Source organism: Serinus canaria, chromosome 13, assembly GCF_022539315.1.
Source record: "Serinus canaria isolate serCan28SL12 chromosome 13, serCan2020, whole genome shotgun sequence".
Lineage (NCBI taxonomy): Eukaryota > Metazoa > Chordata > Aves > Passeriformes > Fringillidae > Serinus > Serinus canaria.
In genome coordinates this window covers 7,325,445-7,351,856 of record NC_066327.1, presented here as the reverse complement: position 1 = coordinate 7,351,856, position 26,412 = coordinate 7,325,445, and the positions used below count along the sequence as shown (strand labels likewise).

The 26,412-nt window shown below is 47.1% G+C and overlaps 1 protein-coding gene across 5 annotated transcripts; it reads right to left on the bottom strand.

Annotated features, from left to right (window-relative positions):
- Positions 1-7,378: 7,378 nt before the first annotated feature.
- LOC103817463 (protein Shroom1) lies at positions 7,379-26,263 on the bottom strand. 5 transcript variants are annotated; one of them, XM_018915341.3, is made up of 9 exons: positions 26,135-26,263; positions 22,299-22,435; positions 17,335-17,423; positions 13,806-16,616; positions 13,030-13,100; positions 11,757-12,335; positions 11,226-11,376; positions 9,818-10,090; positions 7,379-7,977 (listed from the first exon to the last, which is right to left on the bottom strand). In XM_018915341.3, the coding sequence occupies exons 4-9, from the start codon at positions 16,509-16,511 to the stop codon at positions 7,723-7,725; spliced, it is 4,035 nt and encodes a 1,344-aa protein (XP_018770886.3). In that variant the 5' UTR covers positions 16,512-16,616; positions 17,335-17,423; positions 22,299-22,435; positions 26,135-26,263; the 3' UTR covers positions 7,379-7,722. The 5 variants fall into 5 exon arrangements, with proteins under 5 accessions (XP_018770886.3, XP_030085216.2, XP_018770884.3 ...); XM_030229356.2 differs by having other exon boundaries at positions 17,335-17,389; XM_018915339.3 differs by lacking the exon at positions 17,335-17,423.
- Between the last annotated feature and the right edge of the window lie 149 nt (positions 26,264-26,412).

The window sequence follows — 26,412 nt, the reverse complement described above, 5'->3', positions numbered from 1 at the left end:
TAGGCTTGATACCTGTTCAGACAACATTGCTGAACTTCAGTGCTCATTCAGAGTCAAGCCTGCATGAGCCAGAGGCAGGGTTCAAGGATGGAGTGTTTTGTGTTTAAAAACCCACCTGACTAATCTGGATAGCATGGTTGTGATTTCACCCCTGGGAAAGTAGGGAGAAGGTTTCATTGCTTCTCTCGTTTTATCAAAGTCACACCTGAGATAAGACTTCATTGCAACACAACACATATCACCAAGAAAATTCTGCATTACTCCTTCCTCAGAGGCATTGAAGCGATGAGCTGGTGTGATAGAAAATGGCCAGCAGCAAGAGCCCTCTTCCTGCATTCCCCAGGGAGTGCTGGAGGCTTGGTGTCACAGAGGTGCTCACAAGGCCAGGTGCTGTGGGTGGAGTAGGCTGGGCCAGGCTCTGCCAGCAGGTTTGTGCAGTGACTCAGCTCATTCCTCCTCCTTGATGAGCTGATGAAGGTAAAGATGGGAGGCTGGGATGAGTACACGAAGTGCAGTACAACTTCAGGTGCAGACCAGTACTGAGAGGTATTGAGAACACACTGCTGTCATCTTACAGGTATGTGTAGTGCCTTCAGTTTGAAGTAAAACCAGTCCATCAGCCTGGCTGTGTTTTGGGTTCCAATGTCACCCTTTAAACTGTGGGAAGGGACACTGTAGGGTGATGAGTGATCATGAGAGTGTTTTCCTGCAAAAGGCTGAAGCAGGACTGTTCTATGAATCCCTCAGCTTGACTGATTCTCCCTAATTCTAATTTTCAAGCCTAAATCTGTCTGGCTGAAGGCAGTAGGATTTCCACCTGAATGAGTGACATCTGTGAAGTTTTGCCAGGATGTTTTCACAGGAACAGCTGAGGGGAGGACTGGTTTCTCTCAGCACACTGGCCTGGGGCAGGGGCTGTGCCACGGGCTGGGCATGCAGCCTTTGAATCCCTGACCCAGCCTAGAGCTGGGAGCTGCCCAAGGCACCATCCAAGCTAAGAGCAGGAAAGGTAAAAACCAAAAAACCTGAGCCCCCCCTGGCTCTGCTCCTGCCCCCTGGAGAGGGCTTAGTGGTGGGGAAGGCTGGAGATGGAAGGCAGAGATCAGGCACAGGGGCAGGACTCAGCAACTTGGTGATATTTAGCCTTGGTATATTTGCCTTGCCTTCCCTCTCAGCATGTCTCAGTTTTCCTGCTATAAAATGTAGATAATCACCTTGGTCACTTCTTTAAAGTACACAGTCAGTACTGATATGCAAATTGAAATCAAGATAATGTTTTTAGGCCTGTGGGCAGCCTGAGCAATGTCATTCCCCCACCCTGTGAATGCGCATTCAGTGGAGCGCCTACACAAATGAAAACTAGCTCTGATTTTAGTTCAGCTGCACTAGGGATCAGGAAAGCTGCTGTTTGCCTGACCCTGGCTCAGTCTGCCTGCTAAGGATAACTTGGTTTGTCTGTTCCTTGGCACATTTTGTTCTGAGGAGTATCAGCTCAAAAACCTGCTCGGAAGAGCTCTGCAAACAAACCCTAAACCACAATTCTGCACAAAGGGACAGACTTTGTCCTCCCGGATGTGGCTGTTTGAGCAGTGTGAGGCAGTGTGGCTGTGGTCAGGCTCACAGAGATTTTTGGCTGTCTCCATTCTCTTGTGAGTGCTGCACAGAAACATGGACTGAGAAAACCCAGGAAACTCTGTTCCTGCACTGCAGAGGAGTCTTAATGAGATTTCAGCTTCATCACAAACCCACAGTCCAGTGGAAGAGTCCCAGTAACTCCAAAAGACCAATGGAAGCTGCAGCCACCAGCTGGAGGTAGAGGAGGCATTTCTAGACAGTCCCCTGATTGCTCATTGCTCATCTCTTGCTCCCTCTTTTCATGTTTCCACCATGACCTACATTCCTTGGGTGTACTTGCCTCCTGATTTGCATATTAATCTGAATAAAATAGCAGCATGGCAGGTTTTGCCTTTTCCAATTGCTTGTACTGTTGTGGGACTCCCCAAATTAAGAGGTTGTTAGCAGGGACTTGGCCAGCATGGAGCACGGGCACAAACAGTGTGGTGTTTGTTTGCTGAAGGGGGAGAGCAGGGGCAGAGCAGGACAGCTCAGATCAAAAGCTCTGTGTCCTAATGAAGAATATTTCTATTCCAGTTTCAAGGTTTATTTCAGTAATTTATAAGACAAAGCAAGTCATTAAGCACATTGAGCCTTTATACTGCCTGTGTAACCTGGAACCACGCAAAATAGATCCATATTGTTAATATTAGCACAGCTTTAGTACATCTTCTTCCCTTTCTGTGAAGAGAAAATAGAGATGTGCAAAATAAAAATTATCTGGCAGTGTTCAGCTTTCTTGGTAGAACTTCTGCTCTATGTTTGTCCCAGGTAGGGTATTACTTCTGTTCACCTGAAAGCATGAGTTCTTAGCCAATCCCAAACCACCATTTCCCAAGAGGAAAATCATCCATCCCCATCCCTTGAGACCCTCCAGACAAGGAGAGAGACTCCAGCTGAGAAGCACAGCAAGCACTGTGGAGTCACAGCTGACACAAAACAAATAATGTTCATTTCCTGAAGAGAACCTGATACCCAAACACACAGGCCCTTGATGGGAGGTGATGGTATTGGGGTGCCAGGCCTTCCCCAGCGTCCTCACCCACAGGCTCCTGCATGAGGCAGATGGTCACACCACTAACATTCACCAGTACGGTGACAGTAAAAAGTTACAGCGGTACAGACAGACTTTCTCACCATGATTTTTGTGTTGTATTTTCTTCCACCACTCTCCCATGGGAGCTTTCCTCTTTGCAACAAAGACCTACAGCTTCACTCCAGGCAGGGATCAGCTCCAGACCAGCCCTCTCCGAGCAGCCACTGTGACATCAGGTGACACTGACCCTGGGCTCAGTAGGGAGTAGCTGAGACTCAGAAAGGGGTCCTGCAGGCACCAGCCATGCCTTCTGGAGCTGTCACAGGGCAGGGGTCTCTGGAGAGATTGTTTCACAAGTGGTTCCCTTTTGAGGTCGTTTGGGATGTCCTTACTCTTCCCCCATGGGCTGAGCCCCTTAGAAAGACCTCTGGGTCTTTATTCACATTTTTAGAAATGTCTCCTATTCTCTAAATAAAGACTATCAGTGCAGCCCATATTGTCTCTCTGTGGATTTTTCTATGAGATGACTCAGCTTCAAGGCTCATGTGGTATTTTGGAGTCTCTGATAACCTTTAATGCCTCTCTTCATTTAGCAGTGAAATTCAAGTGCTGCTTCTTGAGAGCCTTTTGTGAACCCCAGAGGTTGCATGATTCCTACAGGCTGATTATTCTTTAATGTCTATGTGGGCTCCCTCCAGGCACAGAACATTAGTTTTGCAATGCTGCTCTGAGTTTATTTTAAAAAATTTATTCAGATGGTTGCCATGAATTCTCAAAGCAGAGAGAATATCCTTCTACTTATTAAATACAGCTCTCACAAGCACCAAATAGATCTTTTTGCAGAGTACATTTGCATTAACTCCTGCAGTTCTCTGTTCTAATTAGTTCCTCATGCAAAGTGCCTCAGTGAAGAAAATGAGGCTGGGGTTTAGAACAAAATAATGAAAATCCTTCATTTAGTGCTCAAAAGGCTGAAACAGCAGCTCCTGGTCCAGCAGTAACTCCCACACATTGCAGTGGATGTTAAAAGCAGTTCTAAACGAGCTACTGTGTCTAACATGTCCCACTTGCTGCCAGGACTGCTCCCAGCCGGACAAATTCCCTGAGGCTGTCAGCCAGGCAGGATGCAGTGCTGCTCCCAGCCGGGCAGATGCAGTGCTGCTGCCAGCCGGGCGGGATGCAGTGCTGCTGCCAGCCGGGCGGGATGCAGGGCTGGATACCCGCCGGGAGGGATGCAGTGCTGCTCTCAGCCGGGCGGGGCAGTGTGTGCCGCCGGGCAGGATGCAGTGCTGCTCCCAGCCGGGCGGGATGCAGTGCTGCTGCCAGCCGGGCGGGATGCAGGGCTGCTCCCAGCCGGGCGGGATGCAGGGCTGCTCCCAGCCGGGCGGGATGCTGGGCTGCTCCCAGCCGGGCGGGATGCAGTGCTGCTCTCAGCCGGGCGGGAGGCAGTGCTGCTGCCAGCCGGCAGGAGCACTTGCTGCTCCAGGCCGGGCGGGATGCACTGCTTTGCTCCCGGCCGGGCGGGATGCAGGTGCTCCCAGCTGGTATGGATGTAGGGATGACCCAGCCGGGCGGGATGAGGCAGTGCCTGTTGGTGGGCTCCCGGACGGGCGGGTGCAGTGCATGCTGACAGCGGGCGGGGGCCGGGCTGCTCCCAGCCGTGCGGGATTTGCAGGGCTGTCCAGCCGGGAGGGAGGAAGGGGGACCAAGACGGGGGGAGAGTAGGGATGCTACACAGAAGGGGGCGGGATGCAGTGATGTCTCCAGGCCGGGAGGAGTTTGAAGGGTGCTGGCAAGCAGGGAGGGGATGCAGGGCTGTAAAAGCACGGGCGGGATGAGGGTGTCCCAGCAGGAGGGATGAAGGGCTGCTCCCGGCCGGGAGTGGATGCAGTGCTTGCTGCCAGCGGGCGTGAGCAGGGCTGCTGCCAGCCGGGCGGGATGCAGTGCTGTTCCCAGCCGGGCGGGATGCAGTGCTGCTGCCAGCCGGGCGGGATGCAGGGCTGCTCCCAGCCGGGCAGGATGCAGTGCTGCTGCCGCAGCCCGCTCCCGCAGCGGCACCACAGGCTCGTGCTCTGCCTCGGGCAGTACCAGCCACCTTCTCAGCCCAAAATCCGGCCCACCTGCTTCGCCCAGCACAACAGGACCTATTGCAGGACCTATTGCAGAGTCTCCCCCCCACGGCATTTGTGTGGGTGGCCAAGCGAGAAGCAGAGATCGCTCCTGGAATCCCACCGGCCTCCCACGCCGTCACACCGGGGGACACCCGGGCGCTTGCGTTTTTTCTTTCACCTCTTCCTGCTCCTCAGCCCCGCTGTTCTGCACTCTCCTGGCTGCAGCCGTCATTAATTCATGGAGACAGCTCCCCGCAGGGCTCCGATTACAATTCTCCATGGAGCTGGGCTCACATTGTGTTACCTGGGAAAGGATCAGGCTGGCAGGCAGCAGCAGGAGGATCCCAAGGCTGGGCAGTGGCGGGGATTTCCTGCCTGCTCTTCTGGAGGGTCAGGTACCAGGGAACTTCTTCATTCCTTGCATTTTCCCCACTCACACAACCTGACTTCGTTTACATAAGAAGTCTCCCGGCACGGGGGCGTTGCCAAGGTGCAGAAGACTCTTGCAGCTGAGATTTTCCAGGGCTCGGATCAGAGGTAACTCAGTGCCCTTGCTGCAGAGGTCACACATGGAAGGCTGGTGGGTAATGGTATGAACAGGAATTATATACAAGCACTGCACAGGATTTTATTTCCATAATCCCTATGGATCTGCTTCCCCAAAAAACCTCCAGTTACTGCTATTGAGAGTTCAAGTCTTGATTTTGTCATCTGATGGTAAAGGGTCAGCAAAAACTGTGTGGAGCAGCGTGAGCTCACAGTGTTGTAAAATGAAGATGCTCTGTGTTTCTGGCCATCTTGCCTTCTACACTGCCTGACCTGAAGTGGGAAAAAGCTGCCCTGTGTTGGTGTGGGGATGTAAGTAGTGCTCTAAATACCAAAATTTCAGCAAAAGGCAATAGGATTTAAGAGCATGTGCTCTGGTCTTCAGTCTGTACTTCCAGAGGACACAGCTGACTGGAGCAGAAAGGGACACTTACCATGACTGAGTATGCTGGTGTGCCAGGAAAACTGCACATGGCTGACGTCCAGATGAACTTTCACCATTACTCTCCTAAAAAATTTTTAACAAATGATCAGTATCAAAACTGAGACCCACCTGACAATCCAGACCTGCTGGTGCTTTGAAAGGGGGTCCCTGCTTCCCTGCAGAGATGTTCTGATGCTGTCACTGTGTCCATTTTTCACTTTGCCTGGAATTTACAGTCTAACAATGTACCAAGGAACCTTTTTTTTATTTAACAGAGTCAAAGTTATTTTTAATTATTGCTCTTTGAAGCATACATGTGAGTGCCAGTTGTGGAAGGGGTAGCAATTGCCCTCCCCATGGCACAATGCCCTAAGAAGATAAGCTAAAGAGGGCAGACCCATTTTTCCCCTTAAAACCAAGCATTAGCTTCAATTACAAAACACCTATTTCCAATCAGCTGGTTTTCCCTCAACTAGGAATAATAAGAATAGTGCACCTTCAAGTCAGGCTTCTCAAACCATGTAAACAGCTCATTTAACATTGCTTGTATTTTATAAATTCTCCACTGACTCCATTAACATTGCTTCTGTTATTTGAAAGGCCATTTTCAAAAGGCAGCTTTCTGATTTATGGATCCAAAGCCTGTATTTATGACCTTCTGAGAACCACTGTGCAGATTACTCACAGGCTCTACAGTGTCTGGCCATTTTCCCTCAGGTATTCAGACAAACACAGTACATGTGGCAGCTTGGTCACTGTGGTCCCAGAGCTCTTGTGCCAGTGACATACAATTCCAGGAGCAGGACAGCTTCTCTCAGTGGTGGGGATACTTCTGTGGCCAGGACACACACCACTAGTAAAACACTTCTTGGTAAAGCCCAGCATCATGACACAATGAACATCTGTTTTGGCTGTGGAAGAAACCTGAGTTTAATTAGTGGCTGCCTTATTCATGGTCTAGGTATGTAGTTGAGGCTGAATATTGTTCTCACTGAATTTTTGCAAACAAAACCCAGTGAGATTTTAAATACAGCAACATCACTGGTTTGACTCAATACAAACACTGGCTTAAAAGAGTTTTTCCAAGGGATTTATATAAAGTCTCATTGAAACTGAATAATTTCTTCCACTGGCTCTTCCTGGCCCAGTCTGCAGCAGAGCTTTCCCCCACATGTTCAGGCTTTTTGTGCATGCTGACAATTGAAAACTACCTAAAAACAACCCCCTGAAGGTGCTGCTTGAAAAATAAATTCTTCAAAAGCACAGGAAGGCCTTTGCAAATGACTGTGCAGGAATAAGCTCAGAGTTTGTGATTCATAAAACTGTTCATTTAAACTGTCTACATCACTAATTGGCTCTTTGATGTCAGTGAAGATCACCCTTTTTCTGACCTCCTCTGAGCAGCCTTCCAGGATTACACAGAGCCAGGAAAGACTCATGGGTGACAACTGCCAAGAAAGGAAGTAATTATTTTCTTTCATTACAGTGTATTTTTACTGTGTCACACATATAAACAGTAGAAATGAGTGCAGGAGTTTTACTGAAATGGTCCATAACATTTCCTATGGCTTTGTGCAATCACCAATTCAAATCTGAACACCCACATAATTTTTCATTTCAAACACTCAGCCCACCCACAGAGGCAAATATTTGTATGGTTCTTTTATTGAGATGATGTCAATCTGGAAACAGATGGACGGACAAGAGGAAGGGGAAATACACATTCAGTTAATAGGAGCAATGAATCCTATCAGTCATGTCCATGAGGCAGTTTGTTACACACTGTGAGATGCTGCCAGCTGGCCTGTCCAAGTGAAGGGCACATCCAGAGTGTGCCTGCAGCATCCCAGAGCATCTGAACACTTGTCAGGGCCGTGGCACAAAAAGGATTGGGAGAATCCACCAAACTGAGCCCTGTGATGAGAGTGCCTGTGGATTTCCAGGGAAACATCATATATAACTTATAAAAATGTCTGTGTCAGATAAAAGTGTCAGATGGGGATGCTTTGCTCAAGATTTTCTAATTGTTCTTCAAAAAATTTAATCTGCTCTTCGAGGTCCTTCTGTTCAATCAGCAAGGAGGTCTTGACTTGAACAAAGTGCTGATAGTCCTGGAGCTGCTGCTCTGTCAGGTATTTGGCAAGGATTCCAGAGACCACACGTTCCCTCCTGTCCAGATTCTCCTTCAGGTCCTTTGCATCTTCCCGCTGTCGAGACAAGAGCTTGTGCCGTTCATCCAGCGATTGCTAACGGGATAAAAAACAAAGCACACACCATGAGAACCCATCACTCCTGGCAGGCTCTGCTTCTTCATTTGGAAGCCACAGTCAATTTAATTTAATTACTTCCTCTTGTGGGCTTTGTGTTCCACCCGAGTATTTTTCTCGACTGAATTACTCATTCTTGTGGCTTGTAAGGTAAAGACAGGGTAAATGCCATCAAGGCTCACTTCTCCTATGCTGCCCTCATGAAAAAAAATCAATACACTTAACATTCTGGTCCTTTGAAAGTATTCTGTAACAATCTTCATTCAATTAGAAGGTCTTTAAGGTATGTATCTTTGTGTTTTGTGTGTTGCATGTGGCCAGAGTGCCACTATCATATTAAAAAGATACAGTGGCTCCTATTAAAAGGTCCATGCTGATGCCAAGATGATTTTTTGCCTTTTCTTTTGTATACCTTTATATATCCTCAGTACTCTTAGCATGCATTCTTGTAATTCCTTAAGTCTGATAATTTAGCACAGTCCTGGCATTCTGTTAGACCAGGAGACCAAACACCCCGGAGCCCTCACGGCTGGAGGTGAGAAAACCCTCCACTGTCTTGGGAAGCCAAGGTGCTCTCCAGAACATATCCTGTAACTAAGATTTAGCCCATCCAGGGGGGAATTCCTTGGGATGGGGGAGACCATGCCATTCCTCCAAGCCTCTCACTGGGGTATCTTAGTTAGATATGCTAATTTGTAAGGTCTATAAATGGTATGTGCCATCTATCATGTGTGTGCATTGCAGTGCATTCCACCTTAGCAAAGTGGGCCACCACAAAGATCCTTATTAAATACCAAGGTAAAAACCTTTTATATCTTAACTGTGCCTGGCTGTCAAAGTTTTAAGACCACAGAAAGGCATCAGTGTGATAAAAGAACTGTGATCTGTTCATCAAAGGCTTCTTTTAAAGAGTTGGGCCTTGCTTGTTCTACAGGATTTTTGTACCTTTCACCTTTAGCTAACTCTTATTCAGCTGTAATAATTTTCATGGGGATGACACTGCTGAAAAATGTTCTGTTTCAGGACAGTGTCCATAAATAGAGCACAGAGCAATGGTCACTGCTGACACCCTAAAAATGGAGTAAAAGATTGAGACTGCTGTTTTTGCTGGCATGAGGGCAAATGCAGTCAGTGAGAGATGGTTGTTAAAAATGTTGGCACTTAACCAAGTCCTTATTAGGCATTTTATTCAAATATTTGAATAAATTATTTAAATGTGTTTCCTATGAAGAATTTGAATGTAATACCAGAGAAACAACACCCTTCCTGCCTACCATAAAGTGAAAGTAATTATGAAATACTGTTTAAAATTATTCACATTAGCACAACTGGCATTTTGGAAGAGATGAATCCTGGCTCTCTATGTCACAGTGCATGAGAGGACTGTTTTAGTGCTATTCTGTGTGTGAACTATGAGGAACCTCCAGGGATACAGGTCAGCAGCAACACAGCTCCAAAAAATCCCAGTTATTCTAACTCTATGCTTTTCCAATTTCCAAAAGAGAGATAACAGCAGGTATTGTGTTGATAAAAACATGTTTAAGAGCAATAAGCATAGCAGGAAAGCATAATTCTTGGGATAAATTTGGCTTTTCTTCTTCAGCAAAAAGGAGACTTTGCAAGAGTTGAAATTATGTGGTAAATTCACTGTGGTAAATTCACTGTCATTCTATTCAAACCCTTGTGGCTTGTAACTCTTTGTACAAAGTTGGTAATTGTTTGCATGGATTAAAATTGAAGGCACAGGTGCCTTTACTCCCTGCCAGGGTCTCAGGTCCTCCAGGGCAGTCAGAGGAATGTCCTGGTTCAGACATCTCACCTTCTCCTCAGGCTCTGTGTTGCCATCCATCCTGCTGAGGGCATTCTGGACCCGGGCCAGGCGGCTGGACAAGCAGAGCAGGAGGCTCAGCACCTTCTCCAGGTCCCCAATGAACATCAGGTAGCGCTCAAACTCCTGGGGCTTGCAGAGGTCCCTCACCAGCACCTCCAGCTCCTCACCCCACTTGGCACATTCCCTGACTTCCAGGAGAACCAGCTCCTGCTCCTCCCACAGCGCCTGCAGCCTGGATTGGAGACTGGCCATGAGTTCCAGCTGCAAAAAGAAAAAATAAAAAATCACAGGAACTGTTACTGCCAGAGAGAATCCGTATCAGTTCTAGAGAATGGATTTTCTTCACATTGTCTTGCCAAATTTTTGACTTTTAAAATAATTTTAAGCTACAGGAAAGAAAAAAGGGGGAAAAAAGCAGCAGTATTTTCTAAGCTGTACTTAATTCTCAAACTCTGAAAAGCAAATTACTGGTAATCACCTTAGCTGGTGATATATTTTCTGGCTCAGAGAGCTTCCAATCAGTCAAAAGGGAACTGCAGTAAAGATTACAACATGATTACACAGAGTTGTTGTTCTAAGACATGAGCATGAAGTCCCAGCTCTGTACCAAGCTTTAGAAGAACTGATTGGAATTTCTCTTATCACGTGCACAGAAAAAGTCAGTTCCATGGGCAGTTCAAGCAGGCCACGGTGCCTGTGTAGAAAAGTAATCAGAGGAGGTTGTTTCAGATGAAATTATATGAAAAAAGGCCTCAAGACTTGAGTGGGAGCACACCCCTCAGTTCTTTGGGAGTTGGACAATGCCACCATGAACAGGAGCAGCAGTAAGACAGCAGGTAATGTGCACAGCAGGAGGAGCCTCAGGAAGGCAGATGTCATACCTGAGGTGGAGCATGGCCAGGGGAAAACCCACTTAACTGTGCCAAGCTACATAGTCACCCTTCCAAGCTCCATACTTCTGTCACTGTCCAGCTGTGCCCCCCATTCTCTGCATGTATGGAGTTAATTGGGCACTGGAATGTGCCAAAGCTGCTGCCAGCTCTCAGAGTAAAGAATATTTCTTATTTAAGCTGCCAGTTCTAATTTATTTTACAGATTTTGAGATTAGATTTGAGTGATAAATTGGGAGTTTGCTGCTGCTGCACAGGAGCTGGCTGTGCAAGGAGACCTTTAATGATGAGAGATGAGAGATCTGAGTCAAATCAGGCAGGATTTAAATACCACCACTTATGATCAATATGCCAATTTTCCAGGACTTCACCTACTGGCAAAAATTGATTCAAAGCTACCTGTGAACTGTTATTGGGACAAAAATATCCATAGTAATAATGACATTAATAAGATTTTCTGTGTCATGATGGAAAAACAGTGGTTCCTGTGATGGTTATCTACATACCTTCTTAGATGTGATGTCATCTAGCTCATTTGTGCTGTCTCTGTTCCACTTCAAGACTTTGTTTCTCATAGAGGCAGGATATTTGCTCCTTTGCTTGGTTTCATGTTCAGATTTTGGGCATTCTTCTGGTCCATCTCCATGACTTTTCTTGCTATTGGAACAGAAAATAAATACCCAAAGCAAACACACTTTTCTTCACTAACACTGAATTAATGGTTTTATCCATCTTGACTTCAGGATCACTCTCCTTTCTTCTCACCACAGGAGATGATCTAATTTTTTAGAAGATATAGAGCAAAAGATTTGCAGTCTAGGTCTGTCAGAGTCCCTTTAATAAGGAACCACTGAACCACTTTCTTCCATTATATACCCTTAGCCTCAGACATTTCTTGGTATTTAAATCAGAAAGCAATGTTTTTCTAACTAAACAAAAATGTGCTCAAGTTCACCTTACACCTCTCATACTGGTATGTGTAGTATCTCTACATGAAAATAGACCAAAGTGCTGGATAATTGGCTTTGTCTACTTACTCATTCTCCTGCACACGCTGTGCCTTTCCCCTTTTCCTGCGTGATTTATCCAGCATGGAAATGTTAACAGGAAACAAACCCTCCATCAGGTCCAGGGCAGTTTTTCTAAGAGGCTGAGGCATGAGAATGTCCACCAGAGAGCTGTCTTTGGCAATGATCTCCAGAGCGAGCTCCTGGTACCGCTGGTCCTGCTTCTGCTGCAGCCTCCTCCGGGGCAGGTGTGTGTCTCCCTCCAGGGGAACACCACCGTGGCTGCTGTGCATGGATGTCTCCTGGGCAAGGAGACCTTTGGCTGGATGGTTGTGTCCTTGGTGAGGCTGAGCTGGTGCTGTGTGCAGATGCATTCCCTGCTCTGGAGAAGTTGCAGGCTGCTGCTGCTCTGGATGCTTGAGTGCAGCATTCCCACCCACAGACTGAGTTCTGCATTCCTCCTCCACTCCAGCACCCTCCTTGCTTCCATCTCTTGGGACAGGAATGGGGGTTTCAGGACTCTGCTCCTTTTTATCCTGACCACACCCACATCCAGTTATGTCAATATGTTCATGGCTCTTGGGTCCATCTTTCTCAGGATCATGGAAACTGTAAGGAAGAAGACATTTGAGACATTCCCTCCTATAACAGATTTTTTGCAGACTGTTTAAGAGCTACGATCAAATGTTTGTGATGTTATGGTTCTGTCTGGAACTTTCAGTTACTTTTATGCTAACCTGCTAAACTAAGAAATTTAAGAAAAAATTTAATTCCTTTTTTTTTTTTTTTTTTCCATAAGCCATTCAAACGTCCAGAAACCACCGGGGTATTTTTGAAATAGTGGGAATTCTTTTACTACAGAAGAGTCAACATCACTGCCTTGCTAAGACAGATTTGAGATGTTTATCTCCCTTGGTGCTCCCCAAACTAGCAAAGCAAATGTGGAGAGTTAAAGCACAAACTTCCTAATTAGTGATGTGCAAATGGCACCGTTATTTTTTCCTTTGAAAAAGCACACCAAAATCCCCTACTGCAGCAGTCCTGATCGCACATATTCCCCAGGACTGGGCACCTCCGGGCTGCTGGAATGCTGTTTTCTCCAGGCTCGGAGGAGGGAGCTGTGATCCCGGGGATCTGCTGGAGCTGCTCGGGGCTCCTGGCGCTTCACTTCCCGCGGTGGAAGGGATTTTAAAGGCTGACCCGGAGAGCAGGGGGAATATTCCCACATGGACAGGGAAGGGTCCCGAGAGAGAAGGCGGGAGCAGCGCTGGGGTCCCACCTTGGGACATGGGCTGTGCCTTACCTGGAGGTGCCGGGGCAGCTCCCACGGCGCCGGCACGGGGCTGCTGCACATCTGGCACATCTGCATGGGTCCTGGAAGGGAAAACAGCACACTGGGGCAGCCAGCACTTCAGGCGAGGCAGCTGCTTAATTTTACTCCCATGTCTGTTATCCCCAGAAGGGGAAGCTGATGGTAGAGCTCCAAGTAGGTTCACTGAGGTTTGTGCTTTTTCATTTGTCTTTTTTATTTTCCTGTGGTTTTTTGATTGGTTGTTGTTGTTTTTTCTAGGGGGAAAGCTTTGGGTTTTGTTTGTTTTTTTTTTTTTAATCTTTGGGGGTGTTTTTGTCTACCTCTTTTTTATTAATTAAATTACGCTCTTCCTAGGGAGCATCAATTTTTTCCCCTAGAAAACCAAAAAACAGGTGCCAACAAAAGATACCTCTACTGTCATAACAATTCAGAAATTCAGCATTGGTGGAAGTCTGTCAGTCTCTTCAGTAAGGTAATTTTAGTGGTATGTTTAATTATTTATTTTTTTGGCCCTTTATCTTCTTTATTCTCCTCAACAATATTGGCAGCTACTGTCTATCAAGTAAAACGTTGGCCATTTATAAAATTCTCCCTATAATGACCTTTTCTGGGGTAGGGCTCTAATGAATTTGCTGTCATTAACAACAGAGACTGCTGGAGCACAAACAGCCTCATCCTGTATACAGCACTTGCTCTCTGCAAATGCATCTTCAAGTGCCAGAGTACCTTGACTTTCTTTATGGCCCCTTCAGGTACTGGTGTCTTACCTGTGTGGAAGAAGGAGTGGATTTGGGTCTCTCAGGAGCTCTCCCAGATGCAGAACCCCCTGTCTGTGGGAGACTTTCAGCAGATGGACACTTGCTGGTACAGCTCCCATCCCCTTGGTTGGGATCACACCTGCTGCTCATGTTCAGTGGGGGAGCAAAAGGCAAAGGAGGAAAAACATCTGGTGATTTCTGTTCAGAGAGAAGTTGGCAGAAAACCTCATCATTTTGCATCTTTCTGCTTCCACCTGGGTTGGAAATCTGGCCAGGAGGACCTTTGGGATTTGACAGCCTCTCCTGCAGGGCTGGTTTATGCAGAGGGAGGTGTTGTGACCCCCCTGGTCTTTGACTGATCTTTCGTTCCATGTATTTGATCAGTGCACTGTGCTGGATTTGTTTCAGCTCTGTCCTGGAGACATTTGAACTGGAAAATGCTTTTCCTCTGTTCTCCAGATCCCTTCTCCTGGATGCCACTGTACCTTGCTCAGTGGTTTCATCCCTGACTTGACTCCATGGTACTTCCTTATCCATTAGGTGATTGAGCTTCTCAGGCTCAGAGTAGCAGAGTTTCTTTTGTTCTTGGGTTACCCTTTTCCTTCCCCCTGCTTGACCTTTTTGTGGCCTCCTTATTTCTTCATTTCTATTGAAACTTTCCAAGGATTCTAGATGAGAAGGGGAGCAAGGAACAGGTTTGGCATCCTCACTTGCACTGGATAACGACAAAGACCGAAGGTGTTCAACTGATGGCCTTTTAGAGGATTTCTGTCTCAGTCTGACAGGCAAACTCATCTGTAAGTCTTTCCTTTTAAAGGAGGTTTCTTTGAGAACCTTTTTCTGAGCCACTTTAAGTTTCTCTATGTAGTCATTCTGGAAACTCTCCTCTGTGAATGAGGCAGGACTCCTCAAGATGAGATCTTTGTTCTGAAGCTGGAGATCATCAGCACTGTGCTGCTGGTGGTGGCTGCTCCTCTGAAGCTGATGGCCTTCTCTTTGTATCTCTAGACACTCTGCTGAGGCAGCACAGCTGCTTGATGGAATTTCCTTTGCTGAGCTCCTGGAGTCCTTGCTGGGGTGCTGGACATGGGTGGTTTTCCCTGCAGACAGATAGTAAAGCATGGGAGTTGCCTGCCTGGTTATTTGTTCCCCAGCAGGGTCCTCCCGAAGCTGTCTGGAGAGCTGGGTTTGAAATGCAGGCTGCTGTTTCTGAACAGGAGGCTCCTCTTGCTCCACACACCTGCTGAGGTCGGGACTGCTGCTGTTACCCTGCTTTCCTTTCTGGACTTCATGGAATGACTGAGATGTGGACTCTTCCCTTGGTCTGGAAAAAGCCCTTTGGCCTGTGCCATCACAGCACTGCCTCCTTCCCTGACCCAGCTCCTCACTCTGAGGGTGCTCCACTTCCACAGCATTGCAGCTGCAGGACAGTGCTGATCTCTGCACTTTGTTTTGCTGGCTTGGGACTGGCTCCCTAATATTGCTGATGATTTTTCCTTCAGAGTCATAGCACTGATTTTTGTCTGCATAACTGTTCAGCTTCCTGGAAGCAGTTTTATTTAGAAGAGCATTCTCCATATATTTTAATTCTGAGCTGTCCTCAAAGACATCCTGATCCATGTCTGAATGCCACTCAGCATGGAGTGGGCCCTGAGCACAGGGCAAGGACTCTTTCCTCTGGCTGGGCCCTGGCACAGTGCTTGGCAGAGCTGCTTCTCTGGCACCTGGCTTGCACACACCCCTGGGACACTGTTTGACTTCCCGTGTATCATTAACAGCACTGGGCTTGGAATGTGCTTGGTGATAGGATCTGCAGTTCATCTCTTTGGGAATTTTGTTACCATGACCTGAATTATATGCAGAAAGTATTTTGGGGACATTCACAGCAGAGTCTGTCTTCAAATATTCCTGAAAAATGAATGAAGAAGGTCTCCTGAAAACGTGTGGATTGCTTCTCTTTGTAGGTTGTTGTGATGGGCTCCACTCTCCATTTCCCTCTGTCTTTAATGGCTGAACTTTGGACACCTTTGTAAAATCAGAAGGAAGGCCCTTGTTTTCCAGAGGCTTTTCCCTGGGAGGCCCTACACCTTGCTCTGTGAGTGCATCCCAGTGCTGGCTCCGTGGTCGCTCCCTGCCTGCTGGCTGGCTGTGCTGCACACCAGGGGCTGGCTGCACGCTGCCCTCGGTGTGCCCTGCAGAGCCCTTTCTCTCTCCTGGCATCTCCAAGAGCCTGCTAGTGATGCTGCAGCTCCCAGGGCACACGGGAGGGCACAGCAGAGCTGCTGCCAGGGCTGCAGGGCCCTGATTTGAACTCCTTTGGGCAGGAGTAACTCCACAGCTATGGGAGCTGTTGGGGCTGCTCAGCTCTGGTGCCTTGGATGGCTGGGGGGACCTGGGGGCAGAGTGGGCAGCACTGAGGTTATAAATTCCTGTCACATATTCTGAGTCCATGTAGGGGGCCTGCTCTGGAGGCACACAGAAGCATTCACTGTGGCACGATGCTGTGGGGTACTCTGGGACGTTTGATCCTCCTGAGAAAGAGCTGTAAGCAGAGTCTGCCCTGCCAGGGAGGTGCAACAGATGGTCCATGCTGCTGACTGACTTCACTGACAAAAGATGATCACTTTCAGGAGAGGCCACAGGCTCCACCAGCTTCCCAGCTCTGCCACCTTGCCTGAGAGTCCATCTTTCTACCTCATTCCCAGCTGAAGTCATGTTGTAGCATTTCCAGAAATCCAAGTCTGATTAAAAGTCCACGATCGAGCTGTTAGAAATGAACATTTTTCTCTACAGTTACATTCCAATAACGTCTAAAAGAACCTAAAAAGAAAGAGAAATGTGTGAAAAAGACTCAGTGGGATGATTCTCCTGGCACATCTTGGAAAACCTTTCCCAGAGTCCTAGAAAAAGGTGCTTGAGACTGACAGAGCATCTTGATGAGACATTCTGCTGACAGTCCCAAGTCACAGATTTTAAAAGATGGCCAGATATTCATGGCTGCAGCTCAGAACTCGCTGCAAAGCCCCAAATGGACCAGGAAAAAGCACCAGCACAGAGTTCATGTATGACAAACACAGAGCTTTTGCAGAGTCTGGAAAACAGCTTGTGTTTATCAGCAGCACTTGACAGCTGCTCTCTGACTGCTGTGCCTGATGCCCATGGGCTTAGCTTAACAAATGGATCTCCATGAGCAGAAACCCAATGGGACAGGAGAAGACAAGCAGGAGATTGTCACACCAACACTGACCCTCTCATCCCTCTGCCACCCCCAAACCCCCTGACCTGCTCCCAGGCAGGAGGAACCCAAATAAAAGACTGAACCTGGCCCCAGAGTGGTGCTAACCAGCAGCCTTGTTGAGTGATTCTCATTTAAACCAGCTCTAGAAACTGATCAGTTATTAAAAGAAAGCAAACAAACAATCTTGAAAAGCTTCACCAACAAGCTGCTCCAGTAAAAGGCCTTCTGAGGAGACACAAACTGGGTCCAGATCCCTCCAGAATATCACATGTCTGATTTATTCATACAGGTGGAACTCACCAGACACTAATCTGCCATTCCCAATATCATATTTCTGTGGTGGAACCTCAGAAAGCTGGCAGAAAGAGAGATTTCAGAGTGATGTTTCTCTTTAATAAAAAGAAAAAAAAAATCACATTCCTGCCTTGTTTCAAAGACAGTCCTGGTATCATTCATTTTGAGCCAAAGGAAGAGATGGATAGGAGCCAAAATACACAAGTTAATCTATAAATGAAACTTGGACTGGTGGGGCACACTAAATAAATTAACTAGTTTCTGGGAAATGAAAACAGCCTGACACCACAAAGTAATTTGCCTGCTGGTTTTTTGGGCTTTTTTCCTGGGTGTTTGTCTTGTTTTTTAACATTTTAGTAAGAAACCACATCAAAAATGTCTGGAGTTCTCTCCCTCTTTACAGATGATTTAAAACAAAGTTGAGAAATTTAATTGTCTGTCCATGAATAACAGGGTCACAAAGGGAATAGGAAACATCAGTGGCTGGTGATGCCAGTCCCCATCCTTTTCACCATGGTGTGTTGAGGAATTTAAAGAAATAAAAACCTGAGATACTTGGTGAAAGGGAAACACTGGAGTTTTTGGACCTGCTGAGGAAAAAAAGCATTGAATGACTGCAGTGACACTCAGTGCAGGTGGGAGGATCCCATGGTGTATCCCAGGGCAGTCCCATTCCCCAGGAGTGCCCTGGGGGTCTGGCCCATGGCAGTGACCCCAGGAGAGCTCAGCAGGACCTGGAGGTGCTGGGGGTGCACAGGACCAAACCCCACAGGAGCCAAATTCCACTAGATATCCAGAAGACAGATTGCTCTGTCACTCTTATCTCCCTTGTTTTAATTAAATTTTTCTCCCAGTGGAACCTCTCCAAGCAGCTCTTGCTGATGTGCTGTAAATAGATGGAGCCAAGTCCTTGTCTGGGATCTGCTGGCACACTTCCATGGAAGCTCATGAAGCCACCCTGATTTACAGGGAGAATTTGGCTCTAACTTTTCACAGCAATGTCTAGAATCCAAGTAACTGCTGTGATTTAGTTTGTGCCTATCAATGGAAGTGCTCTCCTGGCTTCCTACACCAGTCATTCCCAAGATCTCTTTTCCCCCATTGTTTCAAGCTCCTCATTGGATTTACAGTGAAGTTGGCAATACAGAGAAGGATTTTTGACTCAGGTTGTTATGATGGCACCAGAAGTAATAGGAAATATAATTTCAGTATCATAGAAAACTGAGGTAAGGAGCTCTGATTGATACTGAAACACACCTTAGGGAAAACTTGTCTTATTTCTTTTGAAGAGGATATTTCCTCTTCAAAATAAACCCTGGCAGCAGAATAATTTATCTCAATGTGTTCAAAGAACTGTGTGGAAACTGCCCTCTCTTTCCCACCTAAGAGAAAACCATGAATGTCCTTAAAACTCAGCTGACATGAACAATGACATTATTGCTCTCAGAGAGGAGGGGGCAGAGCACCCTCAGGGACTGCGCTGCCTCTGGCTCTCAGATACATTCTGGCAAGGCTGGAATACAACCTGCCATTCCAGACCCACTTGCTTGCATTGTAAACCACTGGAAGCAAGAAGAAAAATGTTAAAATAAAGTATATTAGAAACAAAACCACTGGAAGATGTAGGGAAGTGTAGTAACAGTGTAAGAATGCAGGGAGGTATATCCACTCCACGCCCAAGGAAGAAATAAAGCCACTATCAACCTATTGAGTTCCAAAGTTGTTTGCTTGTTGTTTTTTATTGTTAAAAACAGAGGTTAATTTAACTTTCACCCACTTCAACTGGTTCTGTTCTAGGGAAAGGTGATTTGCATTGCACAATCTTGAATTCTTTGCAACCAGCTCAGTATGCCAAAGCCTCAAGTCTGGCAAATTAACCGTGTACAGAGAAAACCTAGTGACTCCAGACCACAGTCAGTGAACAACTTTCCTGTCTTAGAAAGACAAGATTTATTAAATTACACTTTGGCCTTGTTTGACCTCATTTGGAGTTTGCCAGGTGCCATAATTGATCTGTAATTCACCTGCACTCCAAACAAATCATCACCCACCAGAAACACAAATATTCTCTCTACCTCTGATTTGCCCTCAACAACCCAGGAAAAATGGCCCTGGCATATGACACAGTCTGCAATAATTTGTGCACTTGTGGAGCTCCCTTGAAGTGACCAACACAATCTTTGCATCACAGAAGCAAGAATGAGAATTTTCCTTAATAAACACAAGCAGAGTTCAAACCTTCTTAGCTCTTTTCTTGTGCAATTGCCCTTTTTATACAAATGGCTCCATGAAAATAAAGGGGAAACCCACAGCTGTTGATCTGGATCAAACTACATTACACAAGTGCTCTCCAGAAGAGAACAAGTGTGCAAAACACAGAGCAAACACCTTGACAACCTCCCAATAATATGTCATGTCCACATTAGTGAATGACCCGTTCCTTATCAAAGGGTAAACTCTGGATGTAAACATTAACTGAAATTCTTCAGATTCCAGTCTGTTGCACAGGCTGCAGCACCTGACCCATCTGCTCCCCAGACCCTGAGCTTTCATTGCTACCAAGAGATCACCTGAGAGACTCTTGCTGTAGCAGGGGATCCTCCTGGCTTTCCCAGGGCAGCCTAGACAGGCCAGAGTCCTGGGGAAGTCAGGTGCAGTCTCTGGCATCCCAGAAACCTTCAGCAGGTCATGGGTGGTGATCTAGCCCAGGGTCCCAGGTCTGCACCCAGGTCTGCCTGGACAGAACCCATTCCCCTGCACAACAGGGATGCATTCTCTGAGGTATGAGATGGCTGGAAACAAGAGCTGCTTCTTTGACCAGGCTCTGAAATATCCAGAAATTCCAGACAAATGTCTGAAGTCTCCAGATTCCATCCCTTTGACCTGACTGTTGAAAGGGTGAGGGAAATGGAAGGACACTCCATTCAGGGAAGTGTGGCTGGCATTGCCTGCCTGCCCAGCATCTCTGAAAGTCACCATTTCCCTCTTTCTCTGCCTTTTCTTTTTAATAAACACTTTCCCTTTGATATTATGTGTTTCTAGCCTATAATCAACAATTTTATCCCCTTGGGGTTCACCTTTGGGTTTCTAACAGGAAGGCAAACATAGCAGATGATATTGCCTTTGGCTGGCTGAAAAAACACACTTTCGGCTAATCTGGATTATTTTGTGAAGATTTCTGAAGACCCTAATCCCTGTTTTTCTCATTTAGGGCAATTTCCAGAGCTGTTGTGCAGGTGGTAATGGTCACCAAGGATATTGCACATCAAGACCCAAGGACAAAACCTCACATTTGGCTGCCAGGCCCTGTGGAAGGCTCACCCTGCTGCTGGGAGCCAGGGAACTCAGAGTGTCCCAGAGTCCCAAAGGAGAGCCCAAGTGGGATTTACAGGAGGTTTATGCCTTGTGTGCACAGAAATAAATTCCACCATAGTTTGAGGAATGTTAACATTTCCAGTAAGACCCATGGATACACACTTGAGGCTTTCTGGAGCTAAGTCTCATGGGAAATGTAGAGAAGGATGAAAGTAATAATAATAATAAAATGCATCTCAATATCCCCTTTTTTGTGCAGGGGCATAGACAAACCCTCCTGAACCTCCTCACCCTGCTAGAACAGGCTCTCTAAGGAGGGGGAGATCCCTGGTGACCAGCAAGGGAGCTTTGCTGGAGGCACAGGACCAGAATGGATCCATCCTACATCTTCCTGGTGTCCCTCCCAAAGGAGTGACATCCCACTGAGGGGCAGGAACATTTGGCATTTGCCCAACATGCCTATGGGCTGGGGAAAGCTGTGGCCCAAATAAACCCCTTGTGGAGGTGAGAGCTGTGGCCCAGTCTCTGGCCCAGGAATTAATGAGGAAGATCAGGTTTGGCAATGCTTCACAGCCCTGTGAGAGACCTTTTCTGAGCACCCAGCAGAGTCTGACCTTTTAATCAGAGCAGTCACCCACTGCATACCTCTCCATTGTCCTTGAATTCCCTGACTTTCCTTATTCAGCCTCAGAAATTCCTCTTGGTTTCCATCAGCATTAGTCTCTGTTCTATTGAACACCAAACACTGGTGTTCAAACCAAACAGTGTTTGGTTTCTGTTGCTTCTAACTCTGTTCTTCTCAGAAAATGATTTTGCCAAAATCAGTTTAATCCCAAATGTATGCATTTCTTCCTACCCACTTCCATTTCACCCCTTTTAATGTCATCATATTTTCCTTATTTCTTTTTTAAATCTAATCAAGTTCATTTGATGCCATAAATGTAGCCCCATACTGTTTTTACAGGCTACAAAAACACCACCAAGAGCATTAAAAATTACAGACTCTAAAGTATTAAAAATCAAAAAGAAAAAAAAATCTAATGACACTGTTTTAAACATATGTCTTTAGAATTACTCTATATACAATTAAATTAACTAATTAATAGAAGAGAATTTAATTAATATCTATAATAAAGATGTTTTCTCATTTCTACCATGCTGACTGCTTCCCAGAAGGCTGTCCAAGAAACATCAGGGAAAAATAAAATTCTCATAGTCCCTCTGACCTGTTCCTGGCTGCACTGAGCTTCCCACAGCTTAGGCAGCAAGTCAGGCTCACAAGAGAGGAATCTGGCCTCTAAATAGGGGTAATCCATTCAACATCTCCTTCCACTGACATGGTTTTAGCTCAGAATCCTGGGAGTTGGTAGCTGGCTAGCAATCTGTGCAAGCACACTTTAAAAACATGTTCATTATTAATTGCCTATAATTAGAAAAACCCAAGTGCTTATTACAGGCAGCTTCACCAGGTGCCACACATCCCAAACCCAGGATCATTGTTTCCCTGGATCATTGTCTGGATCAGAATTTGGCTTTTCCAGCTTTATCAGAGCTCTGGGAGAGCTGACACTCAGACTCACTAGTGAGGGTTGGCTGGCTGGGAAATGTCATGAAGTCATCTTTTCTTTGAAGAATTGTGGTTTTCTGGCACCTACCTATGCTTTATTCTAATACAAAACCATTCTCAGAAGCTGTATGGATGGCTCTGTCATTGCAGTCCTGGAGCCCTTGCCAGAACAACACTGCAGATTCCAACTTCTGCACGCTGTAGTTCTGTTTTCCACAGACAAACCTGCAATGAGAACAAACATTCCTGCTGCAGCTCCAGTTTTAGGCAAGGATGGATCCAGAAGCACTGACTGGGGAAGGAGCAGCATCCAGTTCACCTCAATAAAGTGGGATTATATATATATATATAATCTATGTATATAAATATATGTGTTTATATAATTTAAATTATGGCTTCAGATGGATTGAAAAGTTCATGCTCTGGTCTACAAAGAAGCTTTCTGCTGAACTTTGCAAGCTTTAGACTGTGTGCAATGAACTTCATGAAGATATAGAAATGCACTCTCCTCACTACATTTCCATCTAGGGAATCCCAGGTAAAATATGGGACAGAGAATCCCACCAGACCTTCCCAGAGCAGAGGGTGACATGGCCAAGCTGGCACACCTAGATTATCCCTGAGAGCACAGGAATCAGCTGGTGGTACCTGGACAACTTCCCAACACTGACCACAAGTGAGGAGGAGGCTGGAGACATGAGAGAACCAGAGAGAAAGTGAGCACAGGGGTGGAAGTGGAGCTTCATCCAACAAAGCAACTCCCTGAACCTCAGAGTGCATCTTACAAACTCCAGTTCTGTCCTGCCACACCAGTAGGACCCTGAAATCACTTGAGTCCCATAGCAGGGGCAGAGCCCAGGCCTGTCACCTTCTCAGCACTCCTCCTAACTACAAGTTAATTTTTTAAATGCCTTACTACCCTCAGGAAATCATGTAACTTTTCCAGTCTTTCATAGCAGCAGTCTAAAATATAACTGGCAAACAATATTAGCACTTCCATTTTCTTGTATATAAATCAAGGATTATGATGTCATATCAATTAATGTGGTATTTTAAAATAGCCATTAGCTCTTTGTTAGTTTGACATAGGAGACAGAATCCATTCCTTTCCAGAGGACGTCTGTTTTCAGTCTAATTCATCCAGATGTTCAATATAATTTAGCCTGCCTTTGGGCTGGGGCAGACAGTAATGCAGTACCCAGTTACTACAGAACATTCCACTGGAACAAGAGGAAACCACCAATAATACCAGAAATAATACATCAGACTGCTCTGTTCCTTTGGCAAATATTGCATTCCGGTGTTTTCCCATAGCTTTTGTTTGGGCAGAACTCATTAGTGTTTGTGCTTAATCTCACTAAACATATCCCTGGTCTCCACAACAAAAAATGAAACCTGGATAAGTAGTTAAAAATAATCTGGGAATATCCAATAATTACTGAGAGCAGGTTTAGTGCTGGGGTGGGGGATGATTGGGATTAGGGGCAGAAATCAAACCCTTGGTCTGCAAAGGGCATCACAGAATCACAGAAGGGTTTGGGCTGGAAGGGCCCTTAAGGATCACCCAGGTCCACCCCTGCCATGGACAGGGACACCTCCCACTATCCCAGGGTGCTCCAAGCCCCATCCAGCCTGGTCCTGGACACTTCCAGGGATGGGGCAGCCACAGCTGCTCTGGGAACCCTGTGCCAGGGCCTCACCACCCTCACAGGGAGGAATTTCTTCTCAGCATCTAAACTGAACCCACCCTCCAGCCTCCCTCCAGACACGCTGCAAGACTGGCAGGAGATGGCAGGAAAAATGCTGGGGGAAGCATAAATTAATTCAGTTCTGGGAAAAGGCAGCACTCAGAGCTTTTGTGAGAGACTTTCCCCAAGCAGGTGACTGCAGGACAGGTGTTCACCTCTGAAATCAGGGAATTCAGAGAGCAGTGGCAGTTTCAGTGGCAGGGTTTACTGGGTACATCCAAGCAAGGCACCAAGTGATTTCCTGTCTGGAGCACTTCATACCAGCTAGTCCCCATCCAAACAGAAAGGTGTGAGCTTTTGCAGATCCACCTTTCTGTATTTAACCCAGAAATTCCCCTCTGAGTTCCCAAATCAGTCCTCTATAACCTGCATTTCACCATTAGCCTCAAACATTGCCTGTGCTGGAGAACCACTAAGTACATTTTGTACCAAGGCAGCTATTCCATGTGGGAAAATGTCTACCTGCCAGACCCTTACCTGACCCATTAACACAGACCTAGATTTGATTTATTTAACAAAAACCCACACAGTCTGTACACTCAAGGTTAGAGCAGAGCTCCTGTGACTGTATTATACTCAGGTGACACTCCAGCCTGCCCACAGCTGGGGTGCAGTTGGTCCCTTACACACTGCAACACACTGATGATTTTGGCATTTCAAAGATAAGTTTTCTGTTATAAATTCAATTCTGTCCTCAATTGCTTGGTAACATTCACACATTTCCCTATGAAAATGCCACTTTTCGCAGTCAGAGATCCCAAGGACAAGCCCTGAAGTTCAGGTGGCCTGGCACAACCATGTGTGCTTAAGACCCAGAGTTAAACATTTCAAAATGTGGTTTTAATATTTTCCAACACACCTCCTGCCCCTCCCTCTGTTCCCAGGCTGTCACAGAGGGTGCCTCAGGTGGGAGCACCCGAGAGCTGGGGCAGCCCTGGTGGGGAGGAAGGACTGACAGCAAACACAGCAGCTGCACACTGCTTGTCCAGCATTCCTGCAGCTCCTGCCTGGCCCTGGCTGGGCTGAGGCTCCAGGTCCCAGTTGGGATGGCACACTCTGCACCTCCTCTCTTGCTGAGAGCCCCAAACCCCCCGTGGGTGGCTGCCATGGGCCATGAGCCCCCAGCCTGGCACCGCAAGCACTGGCACGGCTGGGGGCCTCTCAAACACCAAACCCAGGGATCACACAAACTGCACCAAACCCTCTGAGGGCCAGGGACACTGTGGTGTCCCCCAGCTGCTCAAGGGACCCTGCTGAGATAAAGGAAAATCTGCTTGTCAGGAGAGATGAGTGACACCACGCACTGTGGCCCTCAAAGGTCTGCACTGGGATCACCCTGAATCCCTCCCCAAACACAGGCACTGACCCACAGACCATGGATCAGCAGAATCATCCTCTCCAGACTTATCACAAACACAATATAAACACCAGAGTAACCAGAATGTTCTTTTCATTCTTTTCTTGCATAAAGCAAATAGACAGCAACTGCTGAAGGCAATATGTACCAGGTACAGGCATCTAAAATACACACACACAGTACATAGGCACACAGAGAGATGTTGTTTGGTTTTGTTAGAACCACAGAACTTCAAAATGCTTTGGGTTGAAGGTACCTGAGAGCTCCTCCAGTTCCCCCCTGGGTGCCATGGGCAGGGACACCTTGCACAGAGCAGTTCCCTGTCAGCTCCAGGCTCTGCAGGCTGTTCCCAGTGAGCACACACAGTGCCCATTTGCTACCTCCAGAATGCTCTCTATAAAACAGGAGCCAGTGCTCTGGTCCCACACCCCAGCAGAGAAGATCTGACAGCCAGTGAAGCAGAGCCTCTGCAGGTGCCAGCCTGCCAGCTCTCCATGCACTCCAGGTGTCAGGGGCCATTCCTCTGTCACCTGTCCCCTCTGCAGGTGCCAGCCTGCCAGCTCTCCATGCACTCCAGGTGTCAGGGGCCATTCCTCTGTCACCTGTCCCCTCTGCAGGTGCCAGCCTGCCAGCTCTCCATGCACTCCAGGTGTCAGGGGCCATTCCTCTGTCACCTGTCCCCTCTGCAGGTGCCAGCCTGCCAGCTCTCCATGCACTCCAGGTGTCAGAGACCATTCCTCTGTCACCTGTCCCCTCTGCAGGTGCCAGCCTGCCAGCTCTCCATGCACTCCAGGTGTCAGGGGCCATGCCCTCTCTCACCTGTGCCCTCAGCTCCGGGATGTCCCGTGGCTCCGTGGCCATCCTGGCTGCAGGGTGGCAGTGCCAGGCTGGCAGTGCCCTGCTCTGTGTGCTCTGGGGCACAGCAGGGCCCGGAGCAGGGCAGAGGGAAGGCAGCCCACGGTGGGCTGGGCTGTGCATTATCTCACCAGTCAATCATTAACCACAGGGCTGTTTCTGCCCGAGCTCTTGGCCGGCCGCCACCCCTCCCACGTGGGCACCGCTGAAAAATTCCATGAAAACGCTGCCAAGGCCACAGA